The 15,074-nt window shown below is 58.7% G+C and overlaps 1 protein-coding gene across 7 annotated transcripts in view; it reads left to right on the top strand.

Moving 5' to 3' along the window:
* Positions 1-13,921, top strand: part of ABLIM3 (actin binding LIM protein family member 3) — a 54,924-nt gene extending 41,003 nt beyond the window's left edge. For 2 of the 7 annotated variants that reach the window (XR_007628566.1, XR_007628565.1), the window contains exons 7-22: positions 774-861; positions 1,691-1,749; positions 2,215-2,286; positions 2,678-2,833; positions 3,938-3,967; positions 4,446-4,575; positions 5,428-5,526; positions 6,905-6,955; positions 8,272-8,391; positions 8,653-8,717; positions 9,077-9,224; positions 9,917-9,946; positions 10,399-10,457; positions 10,966-11,026; positions 11,214-11,861; positions 12,266-13,921. Coding sequence is in view for 1 of the 7 variants with exons in the window: in XM_050312018.1 (XP_050167975.1) it covers positions 774-861; positions 1,691-1,749; positions 2,215-2,286; positions 2,678-2,833; positions 3,938-3,967; positions 4,446-4,575; positions 5,428-5,526; positions 6,905-6,955; positions 8,272-8,391; positions 8,653-8,717; positions 9,077-9,224; positions 9,917-9,946; positions 10,399-10,457; positions 10,966-11,026; positions 11,214-11,221; positions 11,781-11,861; positions 12,266-12,379 (1,371 nt within the window). In the remaining 6 variants the exon portion in view is untranslated. The remainder of the gene's footprint in view (positions 1-773; positions 862-1,690; positions 1,750-2,214; positions 2,287-2,677; positions 2,834-3,937; positions 3,968-4,445; positions 4,576-5,427; positions 5,527-6,904; positions 6,956-8,271; positions 8,392-8,652; positions 8,718-9,076; positions 9,225-9,916; positions 9,947-10,398; positions 10,458-10,965; positions 11,027-11,213; positions 11,862-12,265) is intronic. The other 5 variants (XM_050312018.1, XR_007628567.1, XR_007628568.1 and 2 more) reach the window with 5 other exon arrangements.
* Positions 13,922-15,074: the final 1,153 nt, after the last annotated feature.

The raw sequence follows: 15,074 nt of genomic DNA, 5'->3' as shown, positions 1-15,074 counted from the left end.
TGGATTATTATAGGAGTAAAAAGTTCTTTTCTGGGCTCCCAGCCCAGAAAGTGAGCCTATAATTGAAATGCTAGGAGACACTTTGAGGGGGAGCAAGCTCCCAATTTAAGCTGTCAAAGAGCAAAAGGAGCAGCCCAGCTTCCTCTCAGCTGGGGAAGAGCATGTCACTAGCACTGAAGTTTAGGCATCGCTCCACCAAAGGAGAAAAGTATCTTTAGGGAGAGGAGCTGGCAGTGGTAGCCAGGGAGGGTCTGGCAGCAAGAAGAAACCTTTGCTTTGCAAGGTTTTTCTCTGGGGTCCTTCTTCTCCCTTTACTGCTTCCCTGTTGTGGCATCCTGTGCCAAGTTTGCTGGTTTTTTTCAAAGCTGTAGAGGAAGAGCTGGTGCAAAGCACGGCTGCTTAGCTGAGTGCTGCTGCAGAGGGTCTTGGCTATTTGCAGAGTGCAGGGATGATTGATTAGGGTTTGTAAGGTACCTTCCCTTGGGGCTTGGTTCCTCCTGGTCCTGCTTTCCTGTGTGTTGGAAATCTCAAGATCAGAAAATTCACGGTCTGACTTGGAGTCCAGCGGATCAGAAACACTCACAATGAAGTGATCTCTGGTTTTCTCCGTGTGATGTGAAGTTCTCCAAGGCCACCTCAGGCAGTTTTGTCCCATTCACCTTGTCACTGTCTGCAGCAGTGAGGGCTGTCAGGGTCACTCGCCCTCAGGGACATGAGCAGGTCACCATGTCCTGCCTTGCTCAGGGGTCCCTGTTCTCTGCTCACTCTTGCAGGCAGGAGGGAAGCACTACCACCCCACCTGTGCCAGGTGTGTCCGCTGCCACCAGATGTTCACAGAAGGAGAGGAGATGTACCTCACAGGTAGGGGTGAGGAGGGACCCCCAGCCCTGTGTCGGGGTGTGGACCAGCATGACTTTGTGTGGGTGTCCTGGCTGGAGGGACTTTGGGGTTTGAGTCCTTATGGCACTGAAAGGGTCTCTTTGTTCAGCAATGCCAGAGACCAACCCCCCACCTCCACTGCTCCCCAGCACCTGCACTCTTCCTGGTTAGGGTGGCAATCATTTCTCTCTGTGAAACCTTCCCTGCTGCTGAGCTGGAGGAGACTGTTCCTCGTCAGAAGCTTTCTGTTCCCTGTGAGTCTCCCTGCACAGCTGGAGGGCACTGCTGGGCATGCCTGGATGTGTCCCTGGCCTTCTCCCAGTGCACAGAGCCTGGAATGGGTGCAGGGTGCCTGCCTCCCTGCTCTCCCCAGCCCCAGGGGAGGGTGGTCCTTCCCCAGCTCCCCCAGTCCAGGTTAGCTGGCAAGCAGCACTGGAGGGGTAAAGCTTTCACTCAGCACAGATGGAGGGTTTGGGTTTGGTTTTGGCAGGAGCTTATCCCCTTAGACCTGTTTTAGGGGCTGTTTCCAGCGCAGAGGGAGGGCTTGTTTTCTCTCAGCAACCCCTGCTTGCCTGTCACAGTTTAGTAGGTTTGGCCACTGCTCCTCAGTGCCTGGGAGCTGTTTCATTCCTTAGTACAGACACACAGTCCCCAGTGCCTTGCGGCTTCCCACCAGGCGTGTTCCTATGGCACTGCTGGAGGTGGCAGGGACAGGATGGGACTCTCCCATGGCAGGGGGACCTGGATGATCCCTGGCAGTCGGGGTGAGCAGTGTGTGGAGCTGAAACACTTTCCCTTTGCTGCATTGCAGGCTCTGAAGTGTGGCACCCCATCTGCAAGCAGGCGGCCAGAGCAGAGAAGAAGCTGAAGGTAGGCAGCAGGGTGAGGGGCATCTTAAGAGGTGGCACATCCCAGGTGATGCCCCCAGGTCCCTGCAAGAGGGGAACTGTTGTGGCAGTGTCCAAGCTTGGAGTGGCTTCCCGAGGCAGCCCAGAGGATGGTGGGTGGCCATGGCTATTAATGGACACCTGCCTGGGAGGGGGCACAGCAGTCCCCTCACAGTGCCCACACCCCTCTCTGATCCTGACTGGCCATGGGAACAGCTGTCTGAGGGGTCTTGCCCGGCCACTCCAGATCTGTCCCTGAGAGCTGGATGCAGGGCAGCCTGAACAGCCGTGGGCACGGGCAGGCAGCAGGTGAAAGTGCAAAGAAACTGGACCTTCAGTGAAATTTTGCCCCCAAACCAATTATTTGGCTTCTGTACCCAGCATGTTCCTGCTCGGGGGTCCCTCCTTGCCATGCTCTCACCTGCCCTCCACCTTTCTGCCTCCACAGCACAGAAGGACGTCGGAAACCTCCATCTCCCCGCCTGGTTCCAGCATTGGCTCCCCGAACCGTGTCATCTGCGTAAGTACAGCTCTGCCCCTCATCCAGGGCCCCAAGGAGGGGATCAGCAGTTTCCAGAGCTGCTCTTCAGTGTGAGGTGTCCCCCAGGGACAAGCCCACAATTTGGGGACAGCTGGGGACAGCACAGACAAGCCATGTCCCCTTGCCCCAGAGCCATGCTGTGCCACCAGTGCAATTGGCACGGATCAGGAGCACTCAGAGGGGCACAGTCCTACCCTCCCAGCTCCTCTGCCCCTACCCACTGCTGCCTCTCAGGCATCTCCTCTTACCTCTTCCTGCTGCTGGGGTGATGGTGGGCTCTGCCTGCTCCACACTGTGCATTCCAGCCTTCCCTTCCTTCTCTCCTCCTCTTCCTTTCCGTCTCTCTGTCTCTGTCTCTCCCTCTCCCTAGGCTAAAGTGGATAATGAGATCCTTAATTACAAAGACCTGGCAGCTCTTCCCAAGATTAAAGCCATCTATGAAGTGCAGCGTCCTGACCTCATTTCCTACGAGCCCTATCACAGATACACGTCGGATGAGACACTGGAGAGATATAGCTATGGGGAGGTACTGAGTGTTGATATGCCCAGTGCTGGGATGCACAGGGACCAGGCCCCAGTTTGGGGGAGAACTGTGTGTGGGTTCACTCACTCCAGTGGGAATACTGCAGGGAGGCAGGTGTAAGGGTAGGATCCCTCCTGGAGGCTCATCGCCACCAAGAAGAGGGCCTGGGCTGAAAATAAAATAAAATGGAAATGAAACGTGGATGCTGCTGCTGTAGAGTAAGAAAGAAACCGGTGACCTTACCAGTCACCAGTGACCTTACCAGTCACAGACCCGACTGCAGGGATAGTGCTGCGTGGGAGGAGTGATGTGGCAGGGGAGGAGCCCATCACAGCCCACAGCAGGGGAGGAGGAGCTCACACAGCAGCACATGTGCATCCCTCCGGGCTGGAGGGACAGACAATCCCCAGGCTCAGCCCAGAGCCTGGACCCTGGCACACAGTCCTCCTGTCCACCCAGCACAGCACAGCACCCCTGGAGCACAGCAGGGCTGCCCTGTTTGGTGCTGGCCCTGCAGGCAGGGGAAGGGGCATGGTCAGTGCGATTCCACAAGAGTGTGATGAGATGGTGCCTGAGCAGCACATGGCATGGGACTGTCCTGCCTGCCCAGGCGGGCTGGGACTGCTGGATGAGTTCAGTAAGTCCATGGAAGAAGAAGGTCTGAGCAGCTCACACAGAGATGGGGCATCTGAGGTAGTCTTGGAAGAGGAGTTGGTGATGGCCAGCAGCAGGAGCATCTCTTACATCACCAGCCCCAAGGTTTTGTCCCACACCGGGCTTCCTCCAGCCCCTGCAAGCATGGTGCAGGCAGCATGGCCATGGCCCACTGTGGAGCACCCAGGGGCCAGCAGCTGCCTTCCCCCCTTGCAGCTGCCACACTGAGGTCTCTGAGAAGGGGTGCAGGCTGCTGCTTCCTCATGTTAGTTTCTGTCTTGGCCAGGGACTCCCTGCCCAGTGTCCTGTACCACCAGCCACCCTAACTGCCTGACAGCTGTAACTTGGAGAAAATGAGCTGCTGTGGGATCCTGGTCTGTCACTGCTCCTCTTAACCATGTGCTGTCTCTCTCTCTCTCTTTTCCTTCCCACTTTGCCTCCTGCTGCCTCCAGTCCCTGGGGACCCTCTCCCCATACTCACAGGTAATGCCCCCGTGGGCACTGGGGGGTCTGTCACCTGCTGCTGCTCCAGGATGTCCCTCTGCCCAGGGACAGCTGGGGCTCTGCTGATCATCCCCCACAGCTGTTGGCTGCCCCAGGGTGGGATCCCTGTCCAGGAGAGTCCTGTCCTTCAGGCCCTGAGGAGAACAGGGTGCAATCCCTCCCTAGCACAATGGACCCGGGGTGCAGAACCAAGCACAGGGGAAGGAGATGATCTCCAGGCAGAAAGCCTCTGGCTGGACACTGTCACCTGGTCTCAAACTTTGGGCTTTGCTGCCTGTGCTTTGGCAGCAGGGGAGGCAGTGCAGGGTGGGGACCCCCTCCAGCCAGGACATGCACTGCCCATAGTGTCACCCTCCCGGGCTGCCCCAGGCACAGGGGTTCCCATCCGTAGTTCTAACACCAGTTCTAACTCCTGCCAGTTCTAACACCACTCTTTCCACACCTTCCCCATCCCCAGGACATCTATGAGAGCTTTGACACGCGGCAGAGGCGAGCCTCCAGCCCTGGCTACATCGACTCCCCCACCTACAGCCGCCAGGGCATGTCCCCCACCATCCCCAGGTCCCCCCACCATTTCTACCGCTCAGGTGAGGATTTCAGCTGCAACCCCAGGCTGAGCTAAGCTCAGACCCCCAAGTGGAGTGGGGATCACCAAAATGTCCCTGAGACTTCTGTGGTCTCTCCTCTAGCAAGCAGGCAGGAGGCCTGCGGGGGGGTGTCCATCAGGGAGGCAGTGACCAACTCTGCTCTGGGCATCCTCTGGTTCCCCCGACTCTTGTCTTGCGAGCAGCAAGGAGAGGCTGAGAAGGCTTTGTGGCTCAGACCTGAGCTGGGGCTCATGGAGGATAGGGATTGGGGAGGCAGGTGACCTCCAGGTCTGGTGAAGAGCCCTTCAGCTGTCTTGGTAGCTGTGAGAGGGGTGTGCACGAGAGTGCTTGTGCCCAGCCAGTGCTGTAAGGGAGGTCCTTACACACGCACTCGTGCATGCACGCACACCCCGGAGCATGTCGGGGGGAAGCAGAGCGTGCCTGTGCCATGTCTCCTGTCCTTTGGAGCTGGGGAGGAACGACTGGGAAGACCTGAGGTCAGTAAGTCCAGAGGTCCTGCAAACCCCAGCGCTTCACCGCCAAGGGTCTGTCACCGTTTGTCTCTGCAGTACGCTCGGCTTTCCTGTCACCAGCGGTGGGGCAGCTGGCTGTCCTGTACCAGCACCTGCACGTGGGGTTTCCTCTGCATCCCATCTTCCTCCGGAGATGCGGGAAATCTCCCCCTGCTCCATCACTCCCCATCCTGGATCACGGCCCGGCTCACGTCCCTGTCACCCCCGCCACATGGTTCACCCCTGCTCTTCTAACACCGCTGCATTTAACACTCATTTTCTTCTGCCTCTTGTTCTCTCTCTCGGTCACTTACGGCTGCTTCTGCTCGGCACCGCGTAGGCACCGAGAGTGGGCGCAGCTCCCCCTACTATAGCCAGTTAGATGTGAGGTCCTCCACTCCAACCTCATACCAAGCACCCAAGCATTTCCACATCCCAGGTAGGCTCTGGAGCGCCCCGGTCCCTGGGGAAGCGCCGTGTCTGTGGCATGCCCGCATGTGCCGTCCCCGCTGTGTCGCATGCGTAGCTCCGCCGCCTGCCTAGAGCCAGCTGGCAGCAGGATCTACCCCTGGTAGAGGCCATCCATAAACAGGACCTGCAGCTTGAACCCTCCTCCCTCCCCATCACCACCCGGAGGTCCCAGAGCCGCCCGGCGTCTGCTTGATCCTTGCAACATCCCTCTTCTCCCTCTTCCTCCACTCCCCACACGAAGATGAGTCCCCTGGTGAGAGCCTGCCCCCTCCCCTGCCTCCCCCCAGGACCACCAGCCGAAGCGTGTCTGCCAGAGGCCTTTCCACACCCATCCGCTACAGATGACTATTTTATACTCCCCCTAGGGCCCGCCGCTCCCTCCCCCCAGAGTCTTCTGGGCTTGCCAGATGCCTGCTCCCCTTCTGCAGGGATTGCAGGGGGCCACCAGGTAAGGGCCACCACCCGCTCCCGGCCACACAGAGCCCACGGGAATGGGAACGGAGCGGGCAGAAACGGAGAGTGGGGTGGGAAGCAGGCAGAGCTGCCCATTGTCCTTCAGCACACGCAGGGGGGTCAGAACCCCAGATAACCCCACTGAGCTGCAGGCATCTCCCACTGCCCTCATCCTCCTCCAAAGTGTGATACCCTCCACAGTGCGTAGCTGATGCTCTGGGACAGCACTATGAGGACACTCAGAGGCTCCCCACCATGGTCCCCAGCTCCCATCCTATCCCTGCCAGGGTTTGGCCCCGCTGCCCGCCCTGCCCTGCCCTCCCGCTGCCGGTCAGTGGTTTATGGATGGCCCCCTCCCTGCTCCGCCAGCTCTGCTGCCTGGCCCCTGCCCGGGGGCTGTAGCTCTCGGCGCCAGGCTCCAGTTCGCTTTCCCTCCCAACTCGCTCTTTTCTCTCTCTGCTGCGGAAAGAGGCTTTGGCTGATGTTGTCTCACCCCAGGTAGCTCGCAGGCGGTTCTCCCAGGTGCTGGCACCCCGAGAAACCGCCGCAGGGCGAGCGGTGGTGCCTCGCTGCCGGCTGGCAGGGGCGGCCGGCGGCTCTGGCTGTGCCCGCCGCACCCGTGCATGCTGACGCTGGGCGCTCACTGCATGGCCTCTGCTCACCACTGCCCACAGGCAGCCCGGGACCGCGCTCCTGCTGCCCGGCACACCGGCCTGGAGCTGCGCTCCCGTGGGACAAGTGGGCCCGGAGGCGGTTTTGTGATGGAATTGTGGCTGTGGGGATAGTGTCTCCCACAGGACCTCTGTCCTGTCTACTCTCAGCAGGCCCACACTGACCTCCCCTTTCCCCTTCTTCCCCTCTTTCTTCCCTTTCTTTCTCTCTTCTTCCACCAGCTGCCGGCGAGAGTAACATCTACCGGAAGCCCCCCATCTACAAGCGCCACGGTACGATCTGCCTGCTGCGATGTCCATCCCCATGTCCCCACGGGGACAGGACCAGCGTGGGGCTCGGTCCAGCTGAGTCATGTCCAGGGGCAGGGTGGGAGATGAGGGCAGGTGTCAGAATGGGATGTTTGGTTGCTGGGCTTTGGTGGTCTGATGCTCCTGCTTCCCCTCTGGACAGCGAGTGCAAGGTTCAGTGGGAGAAAGATGTAGCTTTGGACCACATCCCTGTTATGAGGGATGGAGGAGTAGGCTGTCAGCAACACCGGGGTAGATGTGGGAGGGCAAGCAAGGCCATGCTGGGGTGGTAGAGGGGACAAGGGTGGCCGTTGATAGACCAGAAGCCAGAGCAGCCTCAGAAAAGTGATGAAAAAGGTAATTTGTATTTTCACATGGAGCTCTGGAGAAAAGTCACAGCCCATCCTGGATGGATGTTCCAGGGTGAAACAGGCCTGGGGGGTATTGCCGGGTGGGGAGGGTGTTTAGTGTCTCTCAGTGGGGATGGATTGCACTGTCCCTGCTTGCTTCTCCATGTAGAGGGACAGCAGCTCCCCCCAGCAGTAACTGTGTCTCCTCTCTCTCCCTGGGCTCTCCCTTCCCTCCTGCCCAACTCCCACTGCCCCGCTGCTGGCTGCTCTTCCTGCTGTAAGTACCTGCTGTTGGCTGGGTCCCCTGTGCCTGCTGGAGGTGGTGGGATGGCCTGCTACACCTCCTGTCCTTGGTGCTCCTTCCCCTGCTGAGTCTCCTGGCCTCTGGTGCAGCAGGACTCTCCTCTGGGTTTCTCACCTATGCTGCTGAGGCTCAATCTGTGTGTGTCCCTGCCACGGGGGCCAAGCCCCTGCCAGCGCTCCTCTGCTCCTTCCCTCCTGCACAGCCCACTGCCACCTTCCCCTGGCAGTAACCCTAAGAGCCCTTTGCCTGCTGGGACTGAGCCTTCCTCAATCCCCTCTCTCAGTTACAGGTGACAGGAGAGCACAGGGGGGTTGGTGGCACTGGTGGAACTGGGACTGGGGTGAGCTCTATGCAGGAGTCAGTGCTTGTGGTGCCATGGGCTCTCAGCTATTTGGGTCCCTTCCCAACCACATCAGCGACAGCCCCTCTGCTTGTCACTGTCCCCACCATCTGCCTCAGCACCCTTGTCTCGAGGAGGTGTCAGCAGTTTGAAAGCTGATTATTCCCAGCTCTGCTACAGGCCGTCCCAGCCATGAATCACTGGCAGTCACTGGGGAGGGAAGAGGATTTGCCTTCATCCCAGAGTGGACCTCTACAAGCCCTCACTGTAGCTCTACCTGCTCCTTTTGCAGACAACCCCTCTGCAGCCACCAAAAGCAAAACCAGCGAAGACATCGCTCAGTCATCCAAGTACAGCCCGGCCTACTCCCCGGATCCGTACTACCACTCCGAGTCGGAGTACTGGCCCTTCCAAGGCTCACCCAAAGGTAATAAATGCCTGCTGGACTGCGAGAAAGGAAACCCCATTCCTGCCCCCTAACCCCAAACCCAGCCATTTCCTGGGAGGGAACTCTGCTCTCAGTTGCGTCTGGACCCGAAGGTGGGGCTGGGCTGAAGTACCTCCTGAAGTGACCTCCAAAATCGTGGGAGTCCCTGGGACTCAACTATTCCCATGCAGTTGGGAGTGTCTCCTCTGTACCTGCCTTCACTTTTGGCCCCATCTGACCCCCTCACATGTCTCGTTGCAGCCCCCCGGGCCCGGAGGTTCTCGTCAGGTGGTGAGGAGGATGGGTACGACCGGGGCATGCACAAGGTGAGTGATGTCCCTGCCCACAGCCTGGCAAGGGAGAGCCGACAGCAAACCACCCCTGGCTGGCTTTGGGGAGGAGGCTCAGCCTAGTTCTGCCACACAAGAAGGGGCCACCACTGTCCCTGCTGTCCTGTGCCATCTCTCCTGACCTTGGCCACCCCCAGCCCAGGTCTGAAGGAGCGGGAGTACACCCCCTTACCGAGGCTCCCCACCCCGGCACCTCATCCTCAGGGGTGGGGGAGCAGATGGGAGATGCTGAGCCCATGCCAGGAGATGCCATGCCCTGTCATGGTGTGCCAGCAGGCAGGGAGGGCTGGGCAGGAAAAGGAGGGGTGCGAGGTGGCTTTCCTTCCTCTACCCAGATCCAGAGTGGCATTGGCAGGCTGATCCTGAGGGAGGAGATGAAGGCTCGGTCCAACTCCTATGCAGACCCCTGGACACCCCCTCGCAGCTCAGCCAGCAGCAGAGAAGCCCTGCACACGACTGGCTATGAGGGCTCCCTCAACGGCTGTAAGGATGTCTGTCTGTCTGTCTGTCTGTCCCACCCAGCATGGCCCCAGCCCCTCTGGGAAGTTTGCTGGAGTGGAGAGGGAAGATTGAGACTAGGAAGGGGAAAGGAGAGGTGCTGAGCACAGAGTTGGCCTTGGAAAGCTCTTTTCCTCTCTAGAGAGCTTCATCCCTTCCCTGTGTCCCAGCTGGGATGGGGCATCACCTGGTGGGTGTCCAGGCAACCTGGTAAAGTGCCTTGTGGGGTGGCTGAAGGGTCCCTTGGGAATCTGGCAGCACAGCCACACAGGGATTGCTCTGAGCTGTTTGGGCTGGCTGCACCTGTGCCTCATTAGTGGCACCTCTGGGACCTCCTGGCACCCCAGACCTGCTGAGCAGCCCCGGGGCTGCCTTGCTTGCACTGTGCTTACCACACCGCACCCAGGGCACCCAGCCCGTCTGTCCCTGGGGCTACAGTGGGGCTGGGGGCGTTTGGGAGCCTGGCAGCACAGATGGCCCTGCCTGCTCCATGGTCTCCATCTTCATGGCACATCTGCCCTCATGGAGCTGGGGCTGTTTGGAGATGCTCAGGGAGCCCCTCAGCCCTGCGGGGCTCAAGGGAGCCCCAAGGAGGACCCGTGGGGCTGGGAACAGGCAGCACTGCATGGCACGGGGTGCTTGGTCCTCCCTGACACCTGGCTCTGCTCTCCTTGCAGCTCCCAGAACCCACTACCTGGCTGACAGCGGTGAGTGTGTGACCCTACAGCCCTCCATGCCTGGTCCCCCATGGCTGGGGGGTCTGGAGCCCGAGCTGGAGGAGATGCTAGGACCAGGGAGGGAAGAAGGGAAGTGAAAAAGGAGCCCTTGAAAGCCTGGGCGAGGGTAGAGCTGAACCAGGGCAGAGCTGGTGGCAGCGCCGGGAGAGGATGAGTCAGAGAAACTGAGAGAGGAGAATGTGTTGTGCTGAAGGGTGAAGCGGAAAGGCTGCCATGGGAAAGGGATTTGGGGGAGAGGAATATCAGCACAGGAGGAAGCCAGGCTGGAAATGAGTTGGAGCTGGAAGGAGACAGAGCTGGGTGACTGTGGAGCTGGGTAGTCACATGGGAGCACAGAGGCAGGGTGGCCCAATGGGTACTGTCCTGGGATCTGAGGCTCATCCCTGCATTTTCTATTGCTCATCTTGCTGGCTTCTTTGCAGATCCTCTCATTTCTAAGTCGGCCTCCCTTCCTGCCTACAGGAGGAATGGGCTGCACAGGGTAAGTGCCTCCTGTCCACATCCATCCTGCTGCCAAGCATCTCAGTGCTGTTTATCATTCTTCCCGGGCTCCTTAAAGCCCCCAGTGCTGCCCTGCCAGACTAGGGTGTCCTGCTTCTCCCTTCTCTTCATCCCTGCTGTCAGTGCTGCCCTGTGCCAATCCACAATGACCTTTACTGGGGTCCAAAGTGAGTTGTCCAGGCAATGCCTGCCCTGAACCTTCCACAGGCATGTTTCAGAGGGGTGCTGGTGTTGCTTTCCAGCACAGGAGCTTTGCTTCATATCTGGGGCTAGTGATTGCTTGGGATCAGGAGCTCTGGTCCTGCCTCTGTATGATTTGGGCTTGTCACTTCACCTCCTTCTGCCTCAGTTTCTCCACTGCCAGCTGTGGGGAGCGGGTCCTGCTTTGGCACAGTGGGGTGCCTTCTCTCCTGGGAACATGGGAGATGCCGTGCTGAGTGCCTGGAGGAGACCCCCTCTTACCCCTCCTCCCTGTGTTCCTCCCACAGCCTCCCAGCGCTGAGCTGTTCCACTACGACAGCACGAATGCCGTCAACTGGGGGATGCGAGGTAAGGGGCCACGGAGCCAGGGACCCTGTAGGCATTCTAGAGCCAGACCCTGTGGGGCTGCAACCCCCACACACACGCGCACACACACAGGCAGTTCTGGAAAATGAGGTTGGAGGGAGGATGGTGGGAGATCCTGGTGGCAGAGGGGTCAGCGTGGCTCATGTCTCTCTTTTCTCTCTCCCCACAGAGTACAAGGTAAGATGCTTCTGCTGCAAGGATTGGCTGTCAGCCAGAGGTGGGAGTTCCATAGATGTGTCTGTGTGTCCCTGGGCTCTTCAGGGGGAAGTTTTGCTCTCTTCCTGCAATGCCCTGCCTTCGTCCCCCTCCGTCCCCTACCTGACAGCCCCATCCCAGGACTGCTGGGCTCGGACCAGAGTCCGTCCCCTCCTGCCAGGGTCCCAAGCACTTGGATGAGCAGAATTGTCTCCTGGGTGAGGAACAGAGAAAGCTGTTTGTGCCATGATTTCCTACTCGCATCTGTACCTGGGTCACTCCTGGTTTTGCAGAATGAGCAGGCTATTCCAGAGCCACTAAGGGGATTTAAGGTGGATCAGGATCACCCTGAGAGCAAGTCCCTCCTAGGCCTTGTCCCATCCAATCGCTGGAGTCAGCTGTGCCACCCAAACACTGCTAAATGTGGCAGGAGGAGGTTTTGCTTGGTGGTCCCCATGTGTGCCCCCATGTGTCCCAAGTGTGCCTCAGTTGTCTTCCTCTGGCTCTGGAGCTGCCTCATGGTCTTCCTGTCCCCGTGCAGATATACCCCTATGAGCTGCTCCTGGTGAAGACAAGGGGGAGGAGCCAGCTGCCCAAAGATGTGGACAGGACTCGGTTAGAGGTGAGAACAGCCTTTTTCACTGGGAACTATCTCCTCAGGGCACAGAGGGACCTGATCCCATGGGGTGTCCCTTTAGCCCCAGCAGGTGGCGTGTGGCTATGAGGGGCTCATGGATGTGTAGAAGCATCTCCATGTCTCCCCAGGAGAACTGTCACAGTGGCCCTGCTGCTCCACTGGCCAAGCAGAGCTGTTCCTCGTGCCCACAGCACAATTGTGTTTGGCAGGGGCAGGAGGCAGGCGGGTTCTCCCCCTCTCCAGAGTGAGAAGTGCTGGGAGTTGTGGCACCCCATTGCCCCAGGCGGGCAGGAGATGCCTTCAGAGCCCCTCCAGCCTGGGTGGTTGCTGTTGGCCCTGGGTGGTGGCCAGAGTCCCCAGCTCTGGCCCAGCATCCTGTCTCTCCCCAGCGGCACCTTTCCCAGGAGGAATTCTACCAGATCTTCGGCATGACCATCGCAGAGTTCGACCGCCTGGCCCTGTGGAAGAGGAATGAGCTGAAGAAGCAGGCCCGGCTGTTTTAAATGCAGTGCACTATAAATATATACATACCTATAAATATATACATAGAGAGATCTCTATATTGCAGCTCTACATGATTCTCGGTGCTGTACGGGGCAGAGGTGCCCTCTGCGCCCCTGAGAGTGAATTGGAGTCTCGCAGATCATTTTATGCTCTGTGTTTCCTTTACTTTCCCAACCTTGTTTCTGTATCAATCTGTGGGTTCTCCTGGGAGCTAAAGCCACGTGGGTCCTGAAGCATTTGCTATCTGTCACTGCTGCCCCAGAGGGACATGATGGGAGGCGGGAGGATTTTCCTGCTGCAGCCACAGCACCCAGGGCTGGGGGAGAGCAGGGCTCTGGGGTGGGTTTGGGTTGGGGGGGGCCCATCCCCCTCTGCTCAGCTGCTCTGTGAATTTACTTATGGGTTGGAAAAGGCCCTGGGCACAATTGCAGGAAAGTGGGATCTCAGTAGGAGCTCCTTAAACCCCTCCCTGCCTTTACATGCCATGACTGGGGGCACCTTTGGGATCAGAAATGCAGAGCTTGGGGCATGGGACAGGAGAAGTGGTGAGGACCCCATGGGGAGCTGGGTGCACCCCCATGTCCAAGGTGAGAGCCTGAGCCCTGATGCCTCCAGGGCTGTTGGCTTTCCCTGCAAGCCCCATATTACCAGTTTATCCTCCCAAGGTGCCAGAATGGCGGCTTTCCAGGCCAACCCAAAACCAAGCTCTTCTTAAATGAAATAGCCAAAGCCACCTCCTGCCTTGTGCAGTTTCTTGCTGTTCTTGAGGTTTATCCAGGGTCAAGAGGGGACACACTGGGGTACCCAGTCCTGGGCCCCAGTGCTTGGGCTCTGAGGCCTCAGCACTCATGGGAATGGTGGGGGTATTCCAGCTGGCAGATGGGGGAAAGACCAGAGACAGGGAGGTGGGGATGCCAGTCCCACTAACTGCTGGACCTCTCCTGGGTTTACCTGAATTACCCCATCACGGATGCCTGAGTCCCTGATGAATCCCTCTGCAAGCCTCTGGGAATGATGGGCATTCCCAGGACCATTCAGCATTCCCTCCACTGCAAACTATTGGTTTGGGGGAGGGGAGGTTGACTTATTTTTTTCATAAAACTAATAAGGTTATTTCCACTCAAACATTTTTCCTGGTGTCTGTGGTGCTCTGGTTTCCTATTTGCTTGTCCATCACAATTTTCAGGCGTGTGACGGGACTGAACTGTCACAAACAGGCCAGGAAGCTGTAGGATATCTCTGCAGGAGCCGGGTCAGCAGAGTTCCTCTGAAGGTACAGCAAGGGTCAGCTCTGGGAGCTTTACACCAACATAGGAGGGGCTGGGGACTCAGGTGGATATGGCACTATTTCCCTGGTAGTGGCCCCTGTGTGCTTTACAGCAGCACTAATTGAACCAATTTTATTTATAATTGTTTTACTCATACAAACTGCGGCTCCCTAAATCAAGCTTAACTGTTTGTGGCTACAGGAAACTTCTGTCTCCAGCAGCAGTTTCAGTGATAAAGCCTGGAGGATATTGTTAATAACAATAATAACAGAACAGCAGGAGTCTTTTCATTTCCAAATCATTTTATGGACAGTAACTAACTGTTCTCCACAACAGCCTGCGTGGCAAAGGTGCGGAAACTGAGGCAGGACTCAGTGCTCCCTCCCAGAGCCAAGGCAGCCTCTCTGGCTCATACCATTCTGGGGCAGCAGACACCTCGTGGGTCCCTCATGGGTTGTGCAGAAGGTACCCAGGTGTCAGCACCTGTCCTGGAAGAAATCCCTGCCTGAGCCCATCCTCTCATTTGGCTGCTCTGCAATTCCCAGCCACAAAGCAGCCCAAGCCTGCCAGTGCTGGCAGCCCTGGCTCGTGAGCACCCCATGCCCTGACCACAGGTGACCCCACGTTATAAGAGAAAATCAGGGCTGGACCCAGACAGGAGGGACCAGCAAACACCTTCCAGGCAGGCAGCAGTGTCTGGGCAGGAGCTGGCTCCCAGCCGGTCATGGAGGCGTGAGAGAGGCTGCTGCCTCCGAGCAACCCTGGGCTGAGTGTGCCCCAAATGGGGAATTCCTCGAGGCCAGTTGCTAATTCCCGTCTGATATTTCAATTATTGCTTTCCCAAGCGATAACTGGGTATGTGTGATTGACATATTTCTGTCACAACCTGCTGCCCCCAGAGGGGTGCCAGGAGCCACTGTCCTTGCTGCCACACGTGGGGCACCCTCTCACACACCCCACAAGTCTCCCAAGTCCAGCTCGCCCTTGAGGGGGGAGGGACAGTGACAGTGGCATGAGCACCGTGGCCAGGCAGAGGCCGGGCACATGAGGGGCACGGGGTAGGAGCAGATATGGAAGGGGTTTGGGGGTAGCTGTGCTTGCTCACAGCACGTGCGTTTGGGTGTGGGAATTCGGTATTTTTTCCCAAAACCGAAGCTGCCCAACCCAACAACCCCCGCGAGCAGGTGAAGGTGCTCCCACTCTAGACCCCCGCAAGCCGCGCAAGGGGGGGTCGTGGGAGGTGGGCGCTGCAGGGCTGCACACGGAGGGTCCCCATCTCTAGGGACAACCCTTCCGCCCGTGCTGCCGGCGCGGAACCCCCCGGGCCGTGTCCCGGTGCCGTGCCGGGCCGTGCCGGCGCTCGGCGCTGCCGTGCAGCGAGGGAGGGGCGGTCGAAGGGATTGGCCGCTCCGCACCGAGAGCCGGC

Source organism: Myiozetetes cayanensis, unplaced genomic scaffold (assembly GCF_022539395.1).
Source record: "Myiozetetes cayanensis isolate MyiCay16 unplaced genomic scaffold, myiCay2020 scf17, whole genome shotgun sequence".
Taxonomy (NCBI): Eukaryota; Metazoa; Chordata; class Aves; order Passeriformes; family Tyrannidae; genus Myiozetetes; species Myiozetetes cayanensis.
Note: the sequence above shows the minus strand (reverse complement) of the source record. Positions and strands in the feature narration are given on the sequence as shown.